The 27,172-nt window shown below is 39.0% G+C and overlaps 1 protein-coding gene across 2 annotated transcripts in view; it reads right to left on the bottom strand.

Moving 5' to 3' along the window:
• The window catches only part of ENTPD5 (ectonucleoside triphosphate diphosphohydrolase 5 (inactive)), a 46,713-nt gene that overhangs the window by 11,201 nt on the left and 8,340 nt on the right, over positions 1-27,172 (bottom strand). For both annotated transcript variants that reach the window (XM_029951200.1, XM_029951201.1), the window contains exons 3-11: positions 25,571-25,636; positions 14,705-14,777; positions 12,589-12,874; positions 11,415-11,494; positions 9,751-9,894; positions 1,361-1,436; positions 1,049-1,084; positions 657-745; positions 267-346 (exon numbers count right to left, since the gene is read on the bottom strand). In XM_029951200.1, the coding sequence (XP_029807060.1) occupies positions 267-346; positions 657-745; positions 1,049-1,084; positions 1,361-1,436; positions 9,751-9,894; positions 11,415-11,494; positions 12,589-12,805 (722 nt within the window). In that variant the 5' untranslated portion in view covers positions 12,806-12,874; positions 14,705-14,777; positions 25,571-25,636. The remainder of the gene's footprint in view (positions 1-266; positions 347-656; positions 746-1,048; positions 1,085-1,360; positions 1,437-9,750; positions 9,895-11,414; positions 11,495-12,588; positions 12,875-14,704; positions 14,778-25,570; positions 25,637-27,172) is intronic.

Below are 27,172 nucleotides of genomic sequence, written 5' to 3'. Positions count from 1 at the left end.
CTCTAAGGAGTCGGCACAGAGCTTTGGCTTAAGTTTATCCAAGTTTATTCAAGAGAAAACTTTTAACTCTTTAAGTTATATACTTCTGAGGCTGAGAATGGAGAAACCTCTTAGGTCCTTGATCTATGGTTTTAGTTGTTAGACCTCTGGGGATTAGCAAAAACTTTGTAAGACCGGTCAGATGGAGTAACAGATGTGAAAATGCTTTGGAAAGTTAGGAGAATCATATAATATGAAATATTATTCCTCCCTGTCCCCCTCCTCACCTATGTGTATACAGCTTATAAGTGCTGTTAAACATCTCAAATGAAGTGAGGTAGCCCCTAGGTGTTTGTTCCAGGGTCTTCTGCAAATCAGAAAAAGCAAAAAGACTATTCAGGATCTGTGTTTGCAGGTGTTACCACCACAATCCCTCTCCCTCTCCCCAAAAAATCAGAGATGAAAGAGACAGACTAAGCTGCTAATCTCAAAAGGCTGGAAGAATCAAAGGAACTCTGAACAGTGAGTGGGGCAAGGGGAAGTACACCCAGTTATTAATTAACTCCACTAGACTAGTTGTGGTGGAGCTGCTATCTTAAAATGGGGCACCACTTTCTTGGCACTATGATATACTTGCCAAGTAGGTTGCTAACCAGGCCTTTAGGTAAATGACTCACCTTAAACTGGGGTAAGAATGTGATTTGGGTCGAGGCCCCCCCAAGGTCCAGGGTCCCCACGGTCTCCCGGCTGTGGCCATGCAGCTGACCTGAGAATGAGAGCCAGCTCTGAGTATCTTCTGCTTCCTGAACAGCTCAACACTCCTCTGCCCTGCTCTTGTATACTGCAGGTATTTCATAAGTACTCTACTTCTCCCTGGCCCCGAAGGCTGTAGGTGAGCACTAACCTAGAAGGACTCTTATTGCAGCTGAGGCCTTGAAGACTGGTATGAACAGTAACTTCCTATATTTTCCTTCCTTTCTTTCTTTTTTTAAAGCACAATACAAGCAAAAAGGGATTTTTATGCCCTGACCCCCATGTGAAACCCAATTAATACCTTAGAATGTATTACCTGTCAGAAAATTCACAGTAACCCAAGCTAATATGCCTGAAAGAGAGAGAAAAACAAGGATTACATCTCAGAGCATTTTTCCCCTAATCTTCTTCAACCCCATTTTTGTTGTGTTTCTCTAAATTTTGTGTCTAAAACATGTTTTCCTGCTCCCTGTCCTTCCGTTTCCTGTTATCCCATCCCTCCTTGCTTGTTTCTCCTCATTTAGTTCCTGTTACGTCAGCACCTCCATCCCTATTCCCAGTTCCTTTAATCAAATTTTTTATTAACCCTTGCCCACTCCCCACAGAACATATAATAACCCTCTCCCACCTTCATAAGATCCATCCATGATGCTAACACTGTCATTTGGTACCAGGAAAGGTGACTTCTTGAAGATTTCTCTTACCTAGAGAAAAAGGGAAAAAACTTGGATTCTCTAAGGCAATAAAGAAGATTTCCATACTCTGGCTATATTGTATAAGGTTTAGAAAACTACACTTTTCATTTCCCTAAATAAAATTTTAGTAGAACTCATTTGTTTTTTAAGTTTATTTATTTTGAAAGAGAGAAAATGAGTAGAGGAGGGGCAGAGAGAGGGGGAGAGAGGATCCAAAGTGGGCTCTGAAGCAGACTCTGTGCTGACAGCAGAAAGCCCAATGTGGTGCTAAAACTCACAAACCTGAGATCATGAGCTGAGCTGAAGTCAGACACTTAACTGAGTCACTCAGGGAGAACTAGCAGAACTAGCAGAACTCATTTCTTTTCTCTAAGAAACCAGAGAAGGAACTACACAAACTGTTGTTGGTTTCTTATAAAAACAAAAATTAAACTTTAAAACAAACCTCAAGCAGGGGCACCTGGGGGGCTTAGTGGGTTAAGCATCTGACTTACCTCCCACCAGGATCTTAAGGATCATGAGTTTGAGCTTCACAATGTGCTCTGTCAGCACAGAGCCTGTTTGGATCCTATGTCTCCCTTTCTCTTTCTGCTCCTCCCCCCTGCTTGTGCTCTCAAAACTAAACATTAAAAACATTTTTTAAATAAATAAATCTCTTAACCACTGTCTATATTTATAGGTGAAATGGACCTAAGAAAGGGTATATATTTAACTCTTTCAGCTCAGACCAGGATCCTGTAATTTTTTTTAAACACCTTATTAATCTTGCCTAGGCACAGTGGAAGCTAGGAGGACCCTTTCCCACTTCATTTCTTAGATGACAAGATAAACAGATGGTAGAGAAGAGTTGGGCCTGAACAGCTCCTGAGACTACAGAAACATTTCTTCTGCTCTCCCATCAAATTCTGCATGTCTTTGCCCTTGCTGGTAAAGAGGACTCATGTCCATGGGCTGGAGTACTCTGCTCTCAGCCCCTGTTGATTCAGACACATGGCTGAGGCCTCAAGAGTCCAGAGATCTCAGGTCTACATTTATTTATCCTGTTTTAGGACATGGGAATGAACATCTCACGTACTTTTGACTCTCCACAAATACAGGTCAATGATATGCGTGTTATATCTTATTTTTTTATATGATTATCATGAGGCAAGGGGAGATTTTCCAAACAGGAAAGAACTCTGGCCTACTAGTTGTTTTCATTCCTGATAGGATGAAACACTTCATGTGGTGACCTCTGGACCCTGTTTCATCCAGGAAAACCCAGTTAAGTGATCTATAAACAAGCTTTTAAAGAGAAGATAGATAAGCAAATAGTAATAAACACAGAGTTTCCACTCTTGCCCTCTCCACTCTTCCCTGCTCACAGTTTATTCTCAACATAGCAGGCAGAGTGCTTTTAAAACAGATATCAGATCCTGCCTCTCAAGACCCTCCAACGACTTCCTTCTTGGAGAAAAAGCCAAAGACCTTACACTTGCCTTTAAGGCCCTACATGATTAACCTCACATCTCCTCTGATCCCATCTCCTACTTCCCTTCCGTCACTCACTCCCTTCCAGCCACATTGACCTCCTGGATGCTATTCTTTGAATATACCAAGCATTTTTCCTGCCTTAGGCCTTTCACCTGCTATTGCTTTAGCTTGGAATATTCTTCCTACAAATGTCTTGTATAGAATGCTTGTTTACTCCTCTCAGGTCTCTGGTCAAATTCATCTTATCGACAGTCCTATTTAAAATAGCATCCCTCAGGGCACCTGGGTGGCTCAGTCGGCTCCGACTTCGGCTGAGGTGAGATCTCACGTTTGTGGGTTCGAGCCCCGCATCAGGCTCTGTGCTGACAGCTAGCTCAGAGCCTGGAGGCTGCTTTGGATTCTGTGTCTCCTTCTCTCTCTGCCCCTCCCCCTCTCATGCTCTGTCTCTCTCTGTATCAAAAATAAAATAAAAAAAGATTAAATAAATAAATAAATAAATAAATAAAATAGCATCCCTCCAGACATGACTACCAGCATTCCCTAGCTGCCTTCCCTTGGTTTTCTTTCTCCACAGCATCTACAGCACCTGACATACTTTGTAGTGAGTTGTTTATTTTCTGTCTCCTTGCAACCAGAATGTAAGTTCCATCAGGGCATGGACTGTCATTTTTTGCTCCAGGCAGCATGTCCCTGGTAACTTCACCAATACCCAGCACTGAAATGCTGAATAAATGAATACATGAATGAAGAATTAAGATTCAGATTCTCATGTAGACGTGCTAGGCAGCTTGTCCTTGGACAAGGGACTTAAATGCTCTGGGTTAACAATCAAAGGAAAATGGATTTTGAGCTCTGAATTAGCACACCTGTAATACAAAATAATTCTTTGTTGTGATTTTTGTTATAATGGGATCCTACCTATAAATATTCTTCATACATAATTTAAATCTTATTAGTCTGCATGTTTTAAAAATAATTTTTAATTAAAAAATCTTTTTAATTAGTTAAATGTTTATTTTTTAGAGACAGAAACAGCACACAAGCAGGGGAGAGGCAGAGAGAGAGAGGGAGACACAGAATCAGAAGCAGGCTCCAGGCTCTGAGCTGTCTCCAGGTGCAGAGCCTGATGTGGGGCTCAAACCCACGAACCGTGAGATCATGACCTGAGCCAACGTTGGACACTTAACTGACTGAACTACCCAGGCACCCCTTCAATAATTTTTTGAAGTTTATTTTTTATTTATTTTGAGAGAGAGAGAGAGAGAGCAAGTGGGAGAGGGGCAGGGAGAGAGGGAAGCAGAATCCCAAGGAGGCTCTGTGCTATCAGCACAAAGCCCAATGTAAGACTTCAACTCACAAACCATGAGATCATGACCGGAGCTGAAATTAAGCTTGGGACGCTTAGCCAACTGAGCCACCTAGGCACCCCTGGAGTTTGCATGTTTTTTTGCAAAATCACTATGTTCATTAATGCTAAAAATACTAAGTTTAAAAAAAAAGCTCGCTACTTAAAATTTTGATCTGAGTAAGAAGTTTAAATGGATGGATGATCTTTAAAAATCCCTTACACTTAAAATTCCATGATTCTTCTCAAAAGCTTTATGCTGAGATGCTACTAAAAGATAAATGAGTCAACCAAGGAATCAAAGAGGGGCACCTGGGTGGCTCAGTTGGTTGAGCGTCTCTTGATTTCAGCTCAGGTCATGATCCCAGTGTTGTGGGATTGAGCCCCACGTTGGGCTCTATGCTGAGTGTGGAGCCTGCTTAAGATTCCCTCTCTCCTTTTGCCCCTCTCCCCTGCTCATCTGTGTGCTCTGCAAAATAATTTTTTTTTAATTTGAATTGAAAAAAAGTCAAAGAAGAAATAAAAAATTACATGAAGATAAATGATATTAATTAAAATTGTTGGGATGCAGCCAAAGTGGTTCTAAGAGGAAGTTTATAGCAATACAGGCCTATCTCAAGAAGTAAAATCTCAAGTAAGCAACCTAACCTTACACCTAAAGAAGCTAGAAAAAGAATAAAGAAAACCCAAAACCAGCAAAAGTAAGGAAAACAGTATTAGAGCATAAATAAATGATACAGGAAGAAAAAAAAACACCCAGATCTATGAAACCAGGAGCTGGTTCTTTGAAAAAAAAATCAACAAAATTGATACATCTCTAGCTAGATTCATTTAAAAAAAGAGAGAGAGAGAGAATTCAAATAAACAAAAATACAAGTGAAAGAGAAGAAATTATAATTGATATCACAGAAATACAAACCATAATGAGAATCATAAAAAATTATATGCCAATAAAATGAATAACATAGAAGAAATGGATAAATTCCTAGCAATATATAACCTCCCAATACCTAAACAGGAAAAAACAGAAAATTCCAGCAGATAGATAACCAATAAAGAAATTGAATTAGTACTCAAAAAACTCCCAACAAACAAAAGTCAAGATCAGACGGCTTCACAGGTGAATTCTACCTAACATTTAAAGAGTGAATACCTATTCTTTTCAAACTATTCCAAAGAATAGAAGAGGAAAGAAAACTCGCAAATTCATTCTATAAGTCCAGCATTACTCTGCTACCAAAACCAGATAAAGATACCAGAAAAAAAGAGAACTACAAGCCAATATCTCTGATACTGCAAAAATCCTCAACAAAATACTAGCAAACCAAATCCAACAATACATTAAAAAAAACCATTTACCACGATCAAGTGAGATTTATTCCCAGGATGCAAGGGTGGTTCAATATTTGCAAATTAATCAATGTGATATATCACATCAATATGAGAAAGGATAAAAATCATATGATCATTTCAATACATGCAGAAAAAGCATCTGACAAAGTATAATATCTGCTCATGATAAAAAACCATCAACAACAAAAAACAAAAAAAACAAAAAAACAAAAACCATCAACAAAGTAGGTTTAGAGGGAACAGACCTCACCATAATAAAGTTCTATGTGAAAAACCCACAGTTAGCATCACACTCAATGGGAAAAAACTGAGAGCTTTTTCTCCCAAGTTCAGGAACGTGACAAGGATACCTACTCTTACCACTTTTATTCAAGGATACCTACTCTTACCACTTTTATTCAACATAATACTGGAAGTCCTAGAAATGGCAATTAGACAACAAAAAAAAATTAAAGGCATCCAAACTGGTAAAGAAGTAAAACTTTACCTATTTGCAGATGACATGAAACTACATATAGAAAACCCTAAAGACTCCACCAAAAACTGCTAGGACTGATAAATGAATTCAGTAATGTTGTAAGATACAAAATCAAGGTACAGAAATCATATTAATGCATATTAGTATACTATTAGTATGCATTCCTACATACTAATAATGAAGCAGCAGAAAGAGAAATTAAGAAAATAATTGCATTTACAAATGCATCAAGAGGTGCCTCGGTGTCTCAGTTGGTTAAACGTCTGACTTCAGCTTAGGTGATGATCTGTGGTTCATGGGTTTGAGCCCCACATTTGGCTCTGTGATGACAGCTCAGAGCCTGAAGCCTCCTTTGGATACTGTGTCTCCCTCTCTCTCTGCCCCTCCTCAGCTTGTACTCTCTCAAAAATGAATAAATGTTAAAAAATTTTTTTTAAATAAAGGGGGCACCTGGGTGGCTCAGGCGATTGAGCATCTGACTCTTAGTTTCTGCTCAGGTCATGATCCTGGGGTCATGGGATTGAGCCCCAAGTTGGGCTCCATGCTGAGCATGGAGACTCTTAAGATTCCCTCCCTCTCTCCCTCCCTCCCTCCCTCTCTCTCACTCCTCTGTCTCCCCACACACACAACTCTGCCCTTTTCTCCCAGTCACACATGGGTACACATACACTCTCTCAAATGAAATAATAATAATAACAGATACCTAGGAATAAACCTAACCAAGGAGGTTAAAGGCCTGTACTCTGAAAACTATAAACACTGATGAAGGAAACTGAAGATGACACAAAGAAATGGAGACACTCCATGCTAATGGATGAGAAGAACAAATATTGTCAAAATGTCTATACTACCCAAAGCAACCTACATATTTAATGTAAGCCCTATCAAAATACCAAGACCAGTTTTCTCAGAACTAGAACAAAGAATCCTAAAATTTTGTATGGAATCACACAAGACCCTGAATAGCCAAAGCAATCTTGAAAAAGAAAAACAACACTGGAGTTACCACAATTCCAGACTTCAAGTTATATTACAAAACTGTAGTAAACAGTATTATACTGGCACAAAAACAGACACATAGATCAGTGGACCAGAATAGAAAACCCAGGGGGCGCCTGGGTGGCTCAACTGGTTAAGCATCCAACTTTGGTTCAGGTTATGATCTCACTGTTCATGAGTTCCAGCCCCATGTTGGGCTGTGTGCTGACAGCTCATAGCATGGAGCCTACTTTGGATTCTGTGTCTCCCTCTCTCTCTGCCCCTCCCCTGGTCATACTGCTTGTCTCTCTCAAAAATAAATAAACATTAAAAAAAAATTTTTTAAAGAAAACCCAGAAATAAACCCATAATTACATGGTTAATTAATCATTGACAGAGGAGGAAAGAATATGCAATGGGAAAAAGACCATCTCTTTATTTTTTTTTAAATTTTTTTAATGTTTTTTATTAATTTTTGATACAGGAGAGACAGAGCATGAGAGGGGGAGGGTCAGGGAGAGAAGGAGACACAGAACTGGAAGCAGGCTCCAGGCTCTGAGCTAGCTGTCAGCACAGAGCCTGACGCGGGGCTCGAACCCACGAACGTGAGATCTGACCTGAGCCGAAGTCGGAGGCTTAACCGACTGAGCCACCCAGGCGCCCCAAGAACATCTCTTTAATAAGCAGTGCTAGAAAAACTGGACAGCTATACATGCAAAAGAATGAAACTGGATTACTTTTTTACACCACACACAAAGATAAACTCAAAACAGATTAAAGACCTAAATGTGAGACATGAAACCATAAAAATCCTAGAAAAGAGCACCAGTGATAATTTCTTTGACATCATCTGTAGCAACATCTTTCTAGATGTGTCTCCTAAGGCAAGGAAAACAAAAGGGAAAATAAACCATTGGGACTACATCAAAATAAAAAGCTTCTGTACTGTGAAGGAAACAATCAACAAAACTAAAGTCAACCTACTCAATGGGAGAAGATATTTTCCAACAACATATCTGATAAAGGGTTAGTATCCAACATGTAGAAAGAACTGATACAACTCCACACCAAAAAACCCAAATAATTAAAAAATGGGCAGAAGACATGAACAGACATTTCTCCAAAGAAGACCTACAAATGGCCAACAGACACATGAAAAGATGTTCAACATCACTCATCATCAGGGAAATGCAAATCAAAACTACAATGAGATATCATCTCATATCCGTTATAATAGCTAAAACCAAAACAAAAGAAACAACAGATGTTGGCAAGGATGTAAGAAAAAAAAAGAAATCCTCTTGCACTGTTGATGGGAATGCAAACTGGTGCACCCCCTGTGGAAAACAGTATGGAGGCTCCTCAAAAGGTTAAAAATAGAACTACTTGATGATCCAGTAATTGCACTACTGAATATTTACTCAAAAAATTCAAAGGCGGGGTGCCTGGGTGTCTCAGTCGGTTAAGTGTCCAGCTTTGGCTCAGGTCATAATCTCATGGTTTGTGGGTTCAAGCCCCGTGTCAGGCTCTGTGCTGACAGCTAGTGCAGAGCCTGGAGGCTGCTTCGGATTCTGTGTCTCCCTCTCTCTCTGACCCTTCCCTGCTCATGCTGTCTTTGTCTCTCAAAAATAAATAAAAACCATAAAAAAAATTTTTTTTAATTCAAAGGGATATATGCACCCCTATGTTTATTTCAGCCTTATTTACAATAGCCAAATTATGGCAGGAGGCCAAGTGTCCATCAATTGATGAATGGATAGAGAAGATATGGTGTGTGTGTGTGTGTGCGCACACATGTAATGGATTTAGCCATAAAGAATGAAACCTTTGGAACATGAATCGAGTTAGAGAGAGTATAATGCTAAGTGAACTAAGTCAGTCAGAGAAAGACAAATACCAAGTAATTTCACTCATATACAGAATTTAAGAAACAAAACAAATGAACAAGGAAAAAACGAATAAAGGAGAGAGACAAACCAATCTTAACTATAGAGAACTGATGGTTACCAGAGGAAAGATGGGGGCAGGGAGAATGGGTGAAATAGGTGAAAGGGATTAAGAGCACACTTATCATAATGAGCAATGAGTAGTGTATGGAAGTGTTGAATCACTATATTGTACACCTGAAACTAATGTAACACTGTATGTTAACTATAGCGGAATTAAAATAAAATTTAATTATGCTGAGAGAAAAAAAGATGTAAAAAACCAAACTGTATAATTCCATTTATATGAAATGTAAGAACAAGCAAAACTAATCTACAGTGATAGAAAGCAGATCAGTGGTTGTCTGGCTTCAGGGGAGAAGGAAACTGACTGCAAAGGTATGCAAGGAAACTTCTGTATTTGTCAAAATTCATTTAATTGTACATTGAAAATGTACACGTTTTAAGTTATACCTCAATAAAGCGGGCTAAAAATAATTTCTATGATTCTGTTTTAATAAGTTAGGAGAGTTAAGACTATTATGGACAAGAAATATTTTAAAATTCTTTAGGAAAAGCTGTGTAAGTGCAAGAATAACATTTAAAAAACATAAGTGAGTAGGTAGAACAAGAAACCAGTTACCACAGTGCTTTAGCAATGGTGGAATATTAAGGGTAGCAAGTCACATTCCAAAAAGCTAAAAACCCATAAGGAAAATATTCACATAGGGATAAAGAATCATCTGACATGCAAAAGACTTTGAAGATTACCTCATAGAGCAGAGCCTGGGCTTTCTGTTCTGGCAGTAAGCGCAGTCCCGCTGTTGCCTTCAGGACCACTGGGGTTCTTTTCCAGTGACTTCGTGGGATTGAATCTTTGGCCACCTCTAAGAGTCCCTGAACAGTCTCAGCACCCTTCAAAAGATATGATCCACTCATCCAGTGAACAGTTCATTTAGTGGCAACTGTCTATTCCCTCAACATGCTCTGGGGGATAACAGGAGTGAGGAAGCAGGGGGCTCCAACCACTCTGCTCTACAGGAGAAGAAACCTAGAGAAGTAGCCTTCTTTGAAGGAAAATCCATTTAACTTTGGTTGAATGATAACAAAAATGATCTTTTTAAAGCATGGTCATTTTAACTGATTCTTACTTTGGGTCTCAAATTAGCATCAGGCTAGAAAGTTGGGTACAGTGAAGAAAACAATGGATTTCGAATTAGAAGACTTGCTCACTAGCCCTGTAGCTTCACAAAGGGACTTGGTTTTCTCAACTTTGCAATGGGAGATATGCCTCATCCCACTGCAAAACTGCTGAGAGCATTACATGAGGTAGACTGCATGTATGTGCACACAAATGCTGGTGTGGCTTTACTATGCTACAGGTTTTATAATCTCTGGGAAGGACAGAACCTGCCAGGTTCATTTTTGCATCACACCACCTACATGTACAGGACAGAGTAGATACTCAATTTATGAAATTAAAAACCATTATTTTAAATCCATCGTTTCCCTGAGTGAACATCTGACAGCATGCTGCTACCTCTAAATTATAATTATTAGCAACCACAACAAAATCTTCTCTAAATGTCAAATCAGTTTTTGACAGCTCCCAATTTTCTGATGCATATGCCATTTCATATTAGTGAGCTGAGAAAATAAATATCTCAGGTCTTCAAGTTCAAGCCATTCTTTTTCCTAAGACTTTATTAAGTAATCACATGCTTTACCAACCAAGCCAGCCACGTGCCTCAAGCAATTTTTAACAGAAGTTTTTCCTTTGGTTAATGACTATGCTTGTAATATCTTTACAACTGCTACCAAAGTTCAATATTCTGCTTTATTCTATTTGAGTACGGCCTCTGACACACTGGTATGGCATGTTGTGGGTTCTCAAACGTGAAATACAGTCATGACAAAAGTATACATTCTCAATACCAAAGATTTTTGTTTTCATGAGTTCTCTAATTTCTAGAGTATAGGCATGCATGGTCTGTCCTATATTAGGGTACTTTGAAATGAAGTTCATTAGGTCTGCCGTTCCTCAACTGCCATGTTTATACCTCATATGTTATAGAACTCCATGTCTAACTTCTCCATCTACATTAATCAATGCAGTTGATGGCTTCAACTCGAAGTCTTAAATAGTAAATACAAAGGGAGCAATCTCCTTTAAAAAGGGTGTCATCCCTGCATATCCACCATCTATTCTAGCTTCATTCTGCCCAAGCCCTAGTGAGCTTGGGGTGCACAAGTATAGCTGGGTATATCTGAGGACATACTCAAGAGTACAGCTGAGGACAGAAAACTGATCTTACACATGTCCTCAATATCAGCGGTGTGAACAGCCCAAGGTATTTAACAGCAGCAGCATGGTAAAGTTATCAAAACATTGAGAATCTAAATATCTAGTTATTAAAAAAAAAAAAACAACTCACCTGCTTAGGTTGATCTACAAAAGCAGAAAGTCCTGGCTTCACAGACTCAAAAATTTCCCCTTCCAGAATCGGAAGCTGGCCTATTTTGTTCATGGAAGAAGACAGAAGACAGATGGCTGATTACCAAAAGCTACCTGTTTCAGATAATGGGCTCTGTATCATATGACCTACTAGATTAACCTATTCCTTTTTTTTTTTTTTTTTTAGGTTTTATTTATTTTTGATAGCGAGAGACAGAGCATGAGAGGGGGAGGGGCAGAGAGAGAAGGAGACACAGAACCGGAAGCAGGCTCCAGGCTCTGAGCTAGCTGTCAGCACAGAGCCCGACGTGGGGCTCTAACCCACGAATGTGAGATCTGACCTGAGCCGAAGTCGGAGGCTTAACCGACTGAGCCACCCAGGCGCCCCTAGATTAACCTATTCCTGCAAGCCATCCCAAGTAATCCCACCTGTGGGGAGTGGCTTATAGAAGTATTGAGTAAAGGGACAGAAGATGACAGGCAATTCTTGAGAGTCCCTCTGCCATTTCTCAGTGTGGACACTTCCCACTCCTGCTCCTTCTCCTAAGCTCTATATATAACTTGAGAACACTGGAAATTCAGAAAAAGTTAATCTTCAGGGTCCTCTCATCTCCTTCTCCAAGGATGGCGGTGATTCTCTCCCAAGACCACATTCAATATTCTCAATATTCCGGACCCTGAAGTATCAACTACCTTTAGAGAAAAGGACAAATTACAACTAAATTTCTTGGACATATAGGTTTCAGACTACAGGCAACCCAGATCTCTTTTACACTGAATTAAACTATATGTTCAATTATCATCCAAAATTAAGATTCTGTTATTCGTATTGGGGTGTCTGGGTAGCTTAGTCAGTTGAGCGTCTGTCTTGGGCTCAGGTCATGATCTTACAGTTGGTGAGTTTGAGCCCTGTGTCCAGCTCTGTGCTGACGGCTCAGAGCACAGGGCCTATTTCAGATTCTGTTTCTTTCTCTCTCGCTCTCTGTCCCTCCCCCACTCATGCTCTGTCTCTCTCTCTCAAAAAATAAATGTTAAAAAAAAATTAAAAAGAAGATTCTGTTATTCGTATCACATACTTTTAGCACATTTGTTTCTAGAAGGAGAGGCTGAAGTGTAGATTAATAGGCATCGATGAGGGTACAAATTGCACTTACCTGCTATTTTCTGCACAAAGGTGTAAACATGAATTCGTGTTCCAGTGCTCCCTGCATCAAACATAATTCCATAAAATGTGCTAGCACTGACATTGATGGGACACATGGAAGACAGGAAGACACCCTCAAACCAAGTCTGTTGGTCTTTGTGGAAGACAGTGCTGCAAACGCAGGATGTCACCAGCATGAGAAAGGCTGTCCCCAATGCAGTGGCCATTCTCCTCCTAAGATGTGGTGAGTTTAGGCTTGTGTTGCAGAAGCAGGGCTGTTCACACACCTGTAGTAGCTTACAGGACAAACGACACACACAGTTAGACCAACTGGTCTTTGGTTTAAACCTGTATAGAAAGAAACACCTACTACAGAAATCCTACCCCCTTCCCTCAGATGTTCTTTCTCTATTTTTTATAAGCAGCACAAAAAGCTAAGCCATAGTAATACAGGTTCTTAGCACCTTTTCCTGAAGAGTATCTTGTTGCAAAAGAAAAGTAGGATTTAAAATATATTTCCTCATTCTCTGCTTTCAGTTGTAAGGTGGATCGCTCATACTCAAGGCTCTCTCTGCCACCCTGCTCTTCTTGTTGACTCCAATTGTCTTCTTTCCATTTTGATAATTTTGTCTTTAGATCATACATTAACCCTCTCCCCCTCCCACTTTCCTTCTCTTTTGTCTTTTTGGATTGATATGTTTCATACTCTGAATTAAAAGTTATAAAGTTACTACAGAAGATATAAAGATATAATATACATAATAGATATAAAGATAATTAAAGAAGTTATAAAATCACTAGTATTTGGGTGTCCACAGGTTTTGAAAATCAGGCTACTGGACTGCTACCTGTGACCAATAATATTGCCAGTGGCTTGTACATACAATCACATTTTAAGGAAATCAACTTAATTTAAAAACAATTAAATGGACCATTATAGGTTTTTTTTTTTAAGTTTCTTTCTCTTTTTAAGTAAGTTCTATACCCAATGTGGGGCTCAAACTCACAACCCAGAGATTGAATGCTCTTCCAGTCCAACTGAACCAGCCAGGAGCCCTGACCATTACAGTTTTATAAAACATCTTTCACAGGTTTCAGGTCATGTTATCCCTCTAAGACGTTAAGGCAGATGAGCAAATTAAGCCAGAGAGGCTCAATGATGTGCTGAAAGTCATAAAGCAGGTCAATGATGAAATCTTGATCAGAAATCAATCTTCACATTTGCCAATCTTTCTTTTTCTCTGATTCCAAAAGCCTCCCTTAAGGGAAATTATTGCCTATATTTCTTTATATGTTGGTAGCAAAGACAAAAATCTTAGTTAGCATCAGTGCTCAGCATTATTTGTTTTAGATCAGTATATTATAGCAGCTTGAATACAAATGATGCTGAAAACCTAGAGTAGGGTTACATGAAAAAATGTCTCTTGGATTAGCTGTATTTTCTTTGCTCTAGGCTCTATTTTCTTCCGATATTCATGAAGAATGCCATATCAATCCTCTAACATGTAAGGCTTTATTAATGGCCCTTTATGCATTTTGCTCAGTTTTGAAGAGTCCCATTTCAGCTTTCATCTCTGGACTTCTCCTTATGTAAGTCACAGTAACTGGCTACATAAGATCTAATTCCGAAATTCCTATTGTCTAGTCCCCCTTATCTCTAACAGAATACTCAGTATATTTGGAGTATAGACAGAGGATTCTCAGTCATTCTCAGGTTTGCTGACCACCTAGGGTTCATTTTATCAAAATGCCTCTCTTCCCATAGGTGACATATTGTATAAAATAATGCAAATTAAGGGGTGCCTGGGGGCTGAGTTTGAGCCCGCATCTGGCTCACTCCACTAACAGCACAGAGCCTGCTTCCCGATCCTCTCTCTTCCTCTCTCTGTCCCTCCTCTGCTTGTTTAATATTTAATATTAAAGCTTAAATTAATGTTTAAATATAATGTTTATAATGTTTAATAAATAAACATCTTTAAAAATAATGCAAATTGAAGTTAATTGCATTTGGAGTTTAAACTTTTTTGGCTAGGAGAAAAAAAACAACTTTTCGAATCTCCAAGAAAACATTATTCCAGGAAAACAACACTGAAATAGAACAGCTGCTTGACCAGATTCATACTCACATCTTAAGTCGCTCCCTTTGGCCGATTATTCCGTCACAGCAAACAGACTGGTCATGTAGATCAATCTAAATAACTGAAAACAGAACCATTTCAGATTCTCGGAGTATTAATGGATTCTTGCCTTGACCAGATTTCAAACTATATCCAGTCCTTGGTCCCTTTTCTCCCTCAAGAAGAGCATTTAGGGCTCTCCAGTTACCAGCTTCCCTCTACCTCTGTGACTAATTCCAGAGCAACAGTTTAGGGCTCACTCATTTTTTTTTCTATTATTGTGGTTTCTGAAAAACCTCTCCAGCTTCTATTTCCATTAAGAAAACATTTGTTTTTCTTCCAAAAGAGATTTCATGTGGAAAAAAATGCATGCTAGGTATCTGTTTTCATGAAGTGAAAAAGTGCAGAGTCATACCAGGTGTTTAGTGTGAAACTAAACAGATCTTAGAGAAAGCAAAGGATGAAAACATAAAATGCCCTTCTGCTTTTAATCCCTACCTTCAAACACCACTTCCTGTCTCATTTTTCTTTAAGATTAGTTAAGAATGGTATTCAAAAGGCCTACAATTTAGAGTGATAACATGGGATCCTCTTTTACATGACTGCAGCCTGCAAAGCTTGCTCATTCACTTTGTCAGTCTTCACTCAAATGTCACCTTCTTGAGACCTTCCCAGGCTACTCAATTTAAAATTAAGTGCAGCCCACCAGGCCACATGCACATCTTCTACCTTCCTTCCCCGTTTATTTTTTTTTCCCCATAGTGCTTTCCATCTTTTGTATAGTTTACTACTTCTGTGGGATTTTTTCATATTCCCTGCTCTCTGCCATCCTCATGTGGGTGGGAATTTTTGTCTGTTGTACAAACAATGCTAACAGACATTAGGTGTTGAATACATACTCTGAGAGGATGAATAGTGATCCAATAAGTCAGGCACTGAATCCTACCCATTTAACAATATTTAAGAGCTGACTTCTTTCCAGAAGGAGGTTAATTACCTTCCCACTCGAAGATCACAATTTCAAACTTCCAAAGCAAGACCGTTTCTTCAAGCATGTCAATTATGTGTTTTATACGCTACTCAAAACAATAGTCAAGTGTACCTTCTACAGACTGGGGAGTATACACATCAGTATACTGAAATTCACTCCTTTTACAACTGGTCTTTTCAACATCTCTTGCTTACTTTCTCCTATTCACCCGCATAAAGCCCCCTCTTCAATTCTTTTGAGACCTTGGTGACAGCTAGTGTTTGTCACTATTCTCATTTCTTTCCAAGGTCTTTTCAATATATCTTTTTCTCTGTAGGAAACACTAATACTCCCTAGTCAGCCTCCCCAGAGCTTCACACTCCAGATTCCCTTCTTCCATGTCACCCAGACAGACCACAATCTCACAGAACCTGGGCCCCATTTGGGTGCTCACCTGCTCATGTCTGCCTGTTTCTGTGAATCCTTGCTTTCACTGTTGGTTGCCTTGTTGCTCTTTGCTCCTATTTCAACCCTTCTGAATCAAGCCAGCTTTGTGAACCACATTCACCTTTGTGCTAGCTTGCAACTAATTACGTGGCATTTTGCTAACTTACTCCTTTCTTGATCTTTCACTCCTCCCTTATCCACCTTTTTTCTGGGTACACATGACTGTCTGGTTCATCTACTTTTATGATAGTTAAGTGCCAACTAGTAGAATTATTGTTTGTAGGGCAGAAGTTGCTCAGGAACTGAATTCTGTTTCTTATACAGGATATTACATGTTATATCAATAATTACAAAATATGTAACTATGTAAGAATGTTATTAATTCCCTACCATTTCATATTTTTACAACCTCAGTCCACTCCTTGGTAGCTTCTATCCTTGAGATGAACTTAGAAACCTGGGCATTGAATTGTCTAATTAATAAGCATTTACTGAATGTGGGGCACCTGGGTGGCTCAGTTAAACATCCAACTCTCAATTTCAGCTCAGATCATGATCTTGTGGTTCATGGATTGAGCCCCGTGTCGAGCTCTGGGCTCATAGCTGCACAGCCTGCTTGGGATTCTCTCTCCCCTTCTCTCCCTCTGCCCCTCTCCAGCACACATGTGCATGCTCTCTCAAATAAACTTTTAAAAATAAACAAATATTTTTTAAAAATTAGAAATAAATAAATAAAAAGGTCATATATTTTTTAAAAAATAAGCATTTACTGAATGTCTGATATATACCAGACACTGTGCTATCTTCTGAATACAAAAGAGGAATAAGCTACAGACCCGACTCTTCGGGAGAATTCAGCTTACTAAAAGAAACAGACAAGTAAACCAACAGCTATAATGTACATACTGTGGTAAGTTGTCTTATGGGGATATGCATAGAATGTTATAAGAAGTGACCTAAGAGGCAAGGAACTCATCTCAGAGCTACAGAGTTACATCTCAGAGAAGGATGGAGCTGGGAAGGAAGAGGGAGGGTCCTTAAGGGATAAGAGGCCTAAGCTGGGTCCTGAATAAGAGGTAGGAATTAGCCTGGTGAAGTGGCACAAGGAGAATCCTGAGAACTTTAAGTATAAAACAGATGGAGTACAGAGAACCAGACGAGAGCACAGGTGTGAGAAATGATGGTTCTGTAGGCAGTGAATCATATTTCAAAAAATGGACTGCTTTTCCTTATACAGTTCCATGGGAACACCTGATTGTTATTTAAGTCCTTCTATTCCCTCCCTAAACAAATTTAAGTATTGACTGACCTGAATAAAATGACATTTCTCAACAGTTTAAAATAACAGAATGGGACAGGTAACTGGAAAGGTGCACCAAAGTCTTTGTGAAGCTCCCACTGTCAATTCATTTGGACTCCACAGAAAAGCTAGCTTTAACAAAGTTAAAAATTAAACAGAAAGCAAGTTTAAAATGTAACTAGAGTGATAAATTTAAATAAGCTGAATTATGGAACTGGGTTAGCCAAACCACCTAGAGCATAAGTTATTCAAGGAAAGCAAAACCAAAACTGGTCTAATTTAAGTATGAAATATATTCAGCACAGTGAGCAATGCTTCATTTGGGAATATAAGTTGGAACCTACATACCCAATACTAAGGGCCAGAGCTCTAGAATTCTTTGCTATTTCAAGAGAGTCTAAGGTGAGGGAACATGGAATCTCTTGTTTTCCCAAACCCAAGTACTGAGCCTGGATCATGTTAAACATCAGTACATTTCTCATAAATAGACTTGGTGCAACTGAACTAATAATATCTGCAGACAAAAGCACTGGAGAAGAGGGTACCAGCTTTCCCAGTGTCTTACTATCATATAACCAACTCCCATTGCCAGCTCATGGATAGTAATGCTATTCCAGTAATTCTATTTGTTCACAAATTTATTCATTCATGTAGCCATTCCAGAAATTATCAGCATCAGCTGCCCAATGCTACTTATAAGTATGGTATGCAAAGATGAATCATCTTAGACTTGCTCTTTGAGAGACTACAGTAAACAGGAAATAAATACATGTTCATCAACTACCTCTATAGAGTTAAAATGTGACAGCACAGCTGCCATGTTCTGAGACTTTAAAACAGGGAGAGGTTATTTCCAGCTGAAATAACTGAGAAGGCTTTATAAAAGAAGTGGCATTTGAAGGAGGTCCTGAGAAGTGGCATTAAGATAGGAGAGGAGTGCTTTTCAGGAAACAATGATTCAAGGTATGGATGTAGAAAAGGGATGAAAGCCTCTAAGGAACAGTGAACATACCACTTTGACTAACTGTAATAGGAAATAAAGTTGAAAAGGCAAATTCAATTCAGACAGGAAAGCACACCAAACACTCGGCTGAGTTTAGACTAAACTCTGTAGGCAGTGGGAAGCCACTGACGATTTTGAGCAAGAGAGTGTCACAAATATGAATATGGCCATTACATGTAAGAAAGACTGAAGTGGGAAGCCTTCGTAGGCTCCATTCTAGTGTCTAATTCTACAAATGTTCACTGATGCCCACTAAGTGCTAGGTGCTTGAGAATTAAACGTTAATAAAGACTTTTATTCAAGATGCTCGGTCTGGCAAAGTGACAGACATAGACACACAAATAACCACACCTCCAAGTTAATCATAAAAACACTAAAGGAGCCCAAGGCCTTAAAAGACTAACTCTACTGATAGGATTAGGAAAGGCATCATGAAACAGCATTTGAACTCATTGTGAAAAATGAATGGAACTACAAAAATAATATAGACATGTGGATAAAAACCAGAGGAACTATAAAAAGATAAAAATAGAGAGTAACTTATGAATGGCTTGATTTCATTTTTACTTCCTCAAAAATGGGTCATATGGATTTCAGAAACAAAAAAGTACACTATTAGTGGAGGAAGGTATACAAGAGAGGGTTAGGACTTAATGCAGAGGACTGGGGCCAAAGGAGCACAATCTGAAGTAATAATAATAATATTGGCTAATATTTATTGAAACTTTAATACTAGCTAAGTGCTATGGTAAGTATTTTACATGCATTATCTCATTTAATCTCACAGTAACCACTCTGTGAGGTAGGTCCTATTTACTAACATTCCAATTCTAGAAATGAGAAAACTGAGTCATAAGAAGCCGGGTAATATAAGACCACATAGTAAGTGAAAAGAGCCAGAAATTAAATCCAGATGGTCTAATTCCAGAGCCTATGGTTTTAACCACTAGGTCACCTAGGAAGGGTCACCTAGAATGACTCCGGGGAAAGTCATTTGGATTTGAGGGTGGTAAGAAAAGGTAGAACAGAGAATGATCAGAGATGAACCTGGAAAGTTACACTGGCATCAACATGCAAAAACCTTACAGTAGTTTCATCTGCTTCCTATATATGACCAAGAACTTTTGATCTGTTTCCTGCCAGTTAGAACCAGAACTTCACTATATTTCCAGGATCTGACCATTTCTGATCACTTATTGCTACCACTTTGGCCCAAGCTACCATCATCTCTCATGTGATTTACTGTCTTAACAGAGTTCTTCTTTTTAAAAATTTTATTTTTTAATGTTTATTCATTTTTGAGAGACAGAAAAACACAAAACATGAGGGGGGGAAAGCAGAGAGAGAGAGGGAGACACAGAATCCAAAGCAGGCTCCAGGCTCTGAGCTGTCAGCTCAGAACCTGACATGAGGTTCAAATTCACAAACCATGAGATCATGACCTGAGCCAAAGTTGGATGCTTAACTGACTGAGCCACCCAGGTGCCCCACCTAGAGTCTATTTTTTTTTTAATTTTTTAAAATGTTTTATTTATTTTTGAGAGAGAGAAACAGCATGAGTAGGGGAAGGTTGGAGAGAGAGAGGGAGATACAGAATCCAAAGACAGGCTCCAGGTTCTGAGCTAGCTGTTAGCAGAGAGCCTAAAGTGGGGCTCCAACCCAGGAAATCAGGACCTGAGCCAAAGTCCGACACTCAGCTGACTGAGCCACCCACCCACCTTGAGTCTATTTTTAACAAGCAAACAAAAGTTATCCTTTTAAAATGTTATAGCATGTCTCTTCTCTGCAAAATCCAGCAGAGGCTTCCCATTTCCCCCAGAATAGCAAGATTCCAACAACAGCTTTCATAGATCCACCTGTTCTGCCTTCCTCATTACCTCTCTGACCTTATGTAAATTTTAACCTTACTCACTCCCCTGCAACACAGACCTCAGCGTGCTTACATGTCAAACATACACTGGCCTTAGGACCTTTGTTTTAGCTGTTCCCACTGTCTGAAATATACATCCACTTGATAAATTCCTACAACTCCTTCAAATCATTGTTCAAATGCTACTTTCTTAATGAGACCTATCTTTAATATTAACCTCTCTCCCTCATGTGGCCTCACCTCTGCCTGCTTTCTCAATCCTTTTTACTCTGATCTTTTTTCCATAGCACTTATCACATTCTAACATATTAGACAGCTTATATATTATACTTATTATCTGTGTTCCTATGATAGAATATAAGCTCCTAGATAGAAGGGACATTTGTTTACTGATGTAGCCCAAGCACCTAGAGGAGTGTCCAAGAAAGTTCTCAATAGAAACTGACAATAGGAAACTGCAAAGTGACATATAAAGGGAAAAATACATACTTTCATAGATTTTTAAGAGACTGTAACTGATTGATGAATACCTAATCTGGTCATATTGATTTGTTTTAGGAGAAACTATAATTTTATTTTTCTGAATCTATTAATTCTATAGCTATATTGCTATACTGAATTTCTTTAACCACTGTTAAAATTGTGATAAACTAAAGTAACTTTCCAAAAAAAGGAATCTAAAGGATACTAAATATTATTTACATTGTCCAAGTTTTATCAAACCAACAAATATTTGGGATGGTATACATTAGTTACCTATTGATGCATAATAGATAATCTCAAAACTTAGTTGCTTAAAAAAATAATAAACATTCATCATCTTACAGTTTCTGTAGTTCAGGAATTTGAGAATTGGATAGCTCTGGCTCAGGGTCTCTCATGATACTGCAGTCAAGATGCAGGCTCCCCAGCCTGCAGTTAACTGAAGGCTTGACTGAAGTTGAAAACCCACCCTCAAAATGGTGCACTCAATGGTTGTCAAGTTGATGCTGGTTGTTAGAAGGAAGCCTCAGTTGCTTCCCAAGTGGACTCTCCAAAGAGCCTTGAATATCTTTACAACATGGTGGTTGGCTCCCTCCAGTGTGGGCAATCCAAGGGAGAGCAAGGTAGAAACAGCAATGTTTTTTAATGACTTAGCTCTGCAAGTCATATACTATCACTTCCCCCATATCCCATTGGTCATACAGACCAAACCTAATGACATATATGAGAGGATAGGCATGAATACCAGGAGGTGAGAATCAGTGGAGGCATTCTTGGTGGTTACTGCAAGTTATAACCAGTATTTGCATAATATTTTGTGTTCAGCTTCCCCCCCAAACACATTTCTTTTAATAGAGCTTACACAATTAAAAAATTTTTTTAATGTTTATTTATTTTTGATTGAGAGATAGTTTGAGTGGGGGAGGGTCAGAGAGAAAGGGAGACACAGAATCCGAAGCAGGCTCCAGGCTCTGAGCTGTTAGCACAGGGCCCAATGCAAGGCTCCAGTCCACAAACTACAAGATTGTGACCTGAGCTGAAGTTGAGTGCTTAAATGACTGAGCCACCCAGGTGTCCTGAGCTTATATACTTCTTATTTGGAGAACTACATGGTATTCCAATGATATTAACTCTTCATATAAAAAAACTTTATGCTTTTTATTTTTTTATTTTTAAGAGACATAGAGAGACAGCATGAGCAGAGGAGAGGCTGAGAGAGAAGGAGATACAGAATCTGAAGCAGGCTCCAGGCTCTGAGCTAGCTGTCAGCACAGAGCCTGATGTGGGGCCCGACCCCACAAACTGTGAGATCACGACCTGAGGTGAAGCCAGATGCTTAACCATCTAAGCCACCCAGGCACCCCTAACTCTTCTTTTTTAAAATTTTTAAAAATGTTTACTTACTTTGAGAGAGAAGGAGAGAGTACACACAGGAAGGGCAGAGAGAGAAGGAAAGAGAGAATCCCAAGCAGGCTCCAGACGGACAACACAAAGTCCAATGCAGGGGCTCAATTTCATGAACCATGAGATCATGACCTGAACCAAAGTCAAAAGTAGGATGCTTAACCAACAGCCACCAAGGTGCCCTGCCTCATTTTTTTTTAATGTTTATTCTTGAGAGAGACAGACTGTGTGAGCAGAGGAGGAAGACGGGCAGAGGGAGAAGGGGATAGAGGATGCAAAGCAGGCTCTGTGCTGACAGCAGTGAGCCTGATGCAGGGCTTGAACTCCCAAACCATGAGATCATGACCTGAGCCGAAGTTAGATGCTTACCTGACTAAGCCACCCAGGTGCTTGATTTTTTTTTTTTTAACTTTTATATCTGAGAGAGTGCGTATAATCAGAGGAGGGGCAGAGAGAAAGAGAGAGAGAGAATATCCCAGGCAGGCTCCATGCTGGCAGCACAGAGCCTAACATGAGGCTTGATCTCACAAACCATGAAATTACATCCTGAGCCAAAATCAAGAGTCAGACACTTAACTCATTGAGCCATTCAGGAGTCCCTCAATGATACTAACTCTTAAAATTTAAAACAATATGGACTTTTACTTTCTCTCAAAATGTCATATCCCACCACTTGATGCTTTCCACTGTTTCTGTTACAGTCCCAATATTTTACTTAAGGAAAAACACTAAAGTAAAAAACAAACAAACAAAAAAAACTACAACTCACACAAACATCCTGCTTATCCCTAAAAGAATTTAAATAATTTAAAAAGGTCAAATATACTTAGGAAAGAGTAGGAAAAAAGTAAACAAGTCACTACATTTGTTAAATTATAGGCATCCATTAATAACTGAATACTAATCCTAACAGTGAAATGAAATATTAAATCAAGAAAGGTATAGAGTAAAAATATTTATATATTAACTTAAATTTTTAAAATATAAATATTTAAAAATATTTATAACAACTTTTTTCATGCTATATACAGAAAGAAAATTCCTAAACAGACAATGGTAGCATAAATACTTAGGTACTGAAGAGATATTTGGTAGAAAGGGATAAGACTAACAACTGGCATAGACATGAAAACCACTGAAAAATTTTATAATAAGAATTTTTCAAGTATCAATAAGAAGGGTTATTAAATAATCAATTTGTATTAGATCACTGCCAAAAATCTATACCAAGGGGTGCCTGGGTGGCTCAGTCGGTTAAGCCTCCGACTTCGGCTCAGGTCAGATCTCACGTTCGTGGGATTGAGCCCCACGTCAGGCTCTGTGCTGACAGCTAGCTCAGAGCCTGGAGCCTGCTTCCGGTTCTGTGTCTCCTTCTCTCTCTGCCCCTCCCCCTCTCATGCTCTCTCTCTATCAAAAATAAATAAAACAAAAAAAAATTCAAAAAGTTATAGTAAGACCTGCGGAATGTAATAAGCTATAGTAAGAGCATGAAAACTAAAGAGGAAAGATCGAACAGGAAGAATTTTCTAACAGTAGGAGTTGTGCTGGCAGAGGAGAGTCTTGCCCCAAGGGCTCAGCTCTAATCTGACCACACTGTCCCATGTGGATTCATAGATTAGAAGGGGAGTTAAATGAGATCTTTTAAGGTCTCTCCAACCCTAAGATCAAACACTCCCAATGAAGGAATTAGAAATGATACATTGGTATTTACCAACAAATTTCAAATTCTTTCCTATAAACAGATCACTTCTCTATTTTATTTCATTTTAATCAAAACGTCATTAGACAAGTGTCAAACAGGCCCATTCTATACAATGAAACCATGTGGGTGTTATGCCAAAATGAGATCAGGCAGTGCCTGACTTCATTCTTCATTGTTTGCGGCTTGACTTAGCTATGATAATCACTGCACAGGGAAAGCGGTTGCTCTTGCTGCCTTTCTTCACAAGTCACAAGGCCTTTTCTTACCCATCCATTAAAGTAAAAAACCTTTAGATAGGAAGACACTACCAGTCAGAAGAGGGTTAATATTGCCCCAATGAGCAAATATAATGAAAACCTAAGGTAATAATTATCTCTGCCTTTGAACTCCTATCCGTTGTGGGAGGCACTTAAGTGCAGAAGAGTATCTGCAAAGGTCAGTGCTCTTTGTCACTGTTTATACTGGAATTTTTGGGAAGCGAAGTAAAAACCTATTATCCCTTTCTTGTTACCAAATGAAAAATATCTACTGCTTTAAATGTTAAATCAAAATGAAAAAATGAGAAAGACTGAAATATTACAAGAATACCTTATATATAAAGCAAGGAATAGGGCTTCCACATAAGTACATTTCTTCCATATGTGTCTAAGATGCTTCTACTTTAAAGAACATAATATTACTTTAGCAATATTTGCTACCAATATTTTTCTAAATTTTTTTTTATGTTTTGAGAGAGAGCATGAGTGGGGGAGGAGCAGAGAGAATGAATCAGAAAAAAGTCTCTGAGCACTATCAGCATGAAGGCCCATCCCCATGTGGGGCGTGATTTCATGAACCACAAGACCATGACCTGAGCTGAAATCAAGAGTCCACCACTTGGGGCACCTGGGTGCCTCAGTCGATTGAGCGTTGGACTTTGGCTCAGGTCATCATCTCACAGTTTGTGGGTTCGAGCCCCGCGTTGGGCTCTGTGCTAACAGCTAGCTCAGAGCCTGGAGCCTGCTTCAGATTCTGTACCTCCTTCACTCTCTGACCCTCCACTACTCGTGCTGTCTCTCAAAAATAAATTAAAAACAAAAAAAAATTTTTTTTTAAAGAGTCTGCCATTTAACTGACTGAGCCACACAGGTGCCTTTGCTATAAATATTTCTCAAGTGAACTATGATTTGGAGCCATGATTATGATCAGCAGTTATATTTTTCTGTAAACTTGGAATGCCTCTAGGTGCTACAGTTTTTTTTTAATATAATTTATTGTCAAATTGGTTTTCATACAAACCCAGTGCTCATCTCAACATCTCGGTGCTATATCTCTATAGGATTGTTTGCCTTTCTGCCACCAAATGGTCCCAGAATGCTATGCTTTCTGAGCTATTTTCCTGGACATGATGCTATGTTATCACTGATTAGTGTTGTCATGGGCCTGATTCCTTCAATAAACTGTCATCATGTAATATTTTAAAATCTTTAAAATCATTGGGATATAAATCAGAGAGCTGTAATTATTAGACTTTAATGTCAACTGATGCAAATAAGGGCTTCTCTAAAAGAACAAGGGTTGTAGCCTTTGTGACATGCTTCTAGTGGCTTGTAGATCCCTTTCCATTTACTATAAGCTCTTAGCTAGGAACAGAAAACAGAATGTACAAAAACTGACCTATGGAAAAGTGGAGTATTACTTTATATTGGCTACTTACCAATATTTTCTTCTTCTTCTAGGCATTCCCCTTTGTTTCTTTCAACTAATGTGCCATTTTTTCAACCTGTAGAAGATGGACATGGATAATCAGAAGAGCAAAGTTCTTTCTTTTCTCTCATCAGTATGCTTATTTTTGATGCAATTATCTTTCCACACTTGCTTCCAATCTGTTCAGTCTTTGGAAACCAGATTACCACACTTATCACCTGACTTGCAGTCTAGTACTCTTGGGCTATTTCTCCAATTCCCTACTTGCTTCTTATTCAAACTACAATCACAGCCACTTTATAAAGTCACTTGTTTATAAAATTAGCAACAGCAAAGGGAGGCAGGTCACACTCCTTCTAAAAGCCAGTGCATATTTTTGTATAAATATATATGTGTAAATGTATGGGGGGCAGTGACTAAGAAGCTAATCCATAAACAAAGTAGATAAAATATAGCTTATGCACTTTGTCGAGTCTTTTTTTTGGTTGTAAAGAATTCAAGTAAGAAGTTGTGTGGAGTGCCTCAGTGGCTCTGTTGGTTAAACATTGACTTGAGATCAGGTCATGATCTCAATTTCGCAGGTTCGAGCCCTGCATCAGGCTCTGTGCTGGCAGTACAGAGCCTGTTTGGAACTCTCTCTCTCGCTTTCTCTCTGCCCCTTCCCCACATTGTTGTCCCTGTTTCTCTTAAAATAAATAAATATTTGTATTTATATTATAAATTATAAATAAAAAATAAAGGTTAAAAAAAACAAAAGTTGTGCATTCCACAGTGTGATCAAGAGCAACCATTTACTGACACAAGAACAGACACAAAGACCAATGGAATAGAATAGAGAGCCCAGAACTGGGCCCACAAATGTATGTCCAATTAATTTTTGACAAAGCAGGAAAGACTATCCAATGGAAAAAAGACTGCCTCTTTAGCAGGTGGTGCTGGGAGAACAGGACAGTAACATGCAGAAGGATGAAACTAGACCACTTTCTTATACCATACACAAAAATTAACTCAAAATGGCTGAAGGACCTGAATGTGAGTCAGGAAACCATCAAAACCCTCGAGGAGAATGTAGGAAACAACCTCTTTGACCTGAACCGCAGCAATTTCCTACTCGACATATCCCCAAAGGCAAGGGAAATGAAAGCAAAAATGAACTATTGGGACCTCGTCAAAATAAAAAGCTTCTGCACTGCAAAGGAAACAATCAAGAAAACTAACAGGCAACCGATGGAATGGGAAAAGATAGTTGCAAATGACATATCAAATAAAGGGCTAGTATCCAAAATCTACAAGGAACTCACCAAACTCCACACACACAAAATAACCCAGTGAAGAAATGGGCAGAAAACATAAACATCCAGATGGCCTACAGGCACATGAAATGATGCTCAGCGTCACTCATCATCAGGGAAATACAAATCAAAATCACAGTAAGATACCACCTCATGCCAGTCAGAGTGGCTAAAATGAACAAATCAAGAGACTACAGATGCTGGCGAGGGTGTGGAGAGACGGGCACCCTCCTACACTGTTGGTGGGAAGGTAAACTTGTGCAGCCGCTCTGGAAAACAGTGTGGAGGTTCCTCAAAAAACTATCAATAGAACTCCCCTA

This window comes from Suricata suricatta, chromosome 9 (genome assembly GCF_006229205.1).
Source record: "Suricata suricatta isolate VVHF042 chromosome 9, meerkat_22Aug2017_6uvM2_HiC, whole genome shotgun sequence".
Classification (NCBI taxonomy): domain Eukaryota; kingdom Metazoa; phylum Chordata; class Mammalia; order Carnivora; family Herpestidae; genus Suricata; species Suricata suricatta.
The sequence above is the reverse complement of the archived record's forward strand: the minus strand, read 5'-3'. Positions and strand labels throughout refer to the sequence as shown.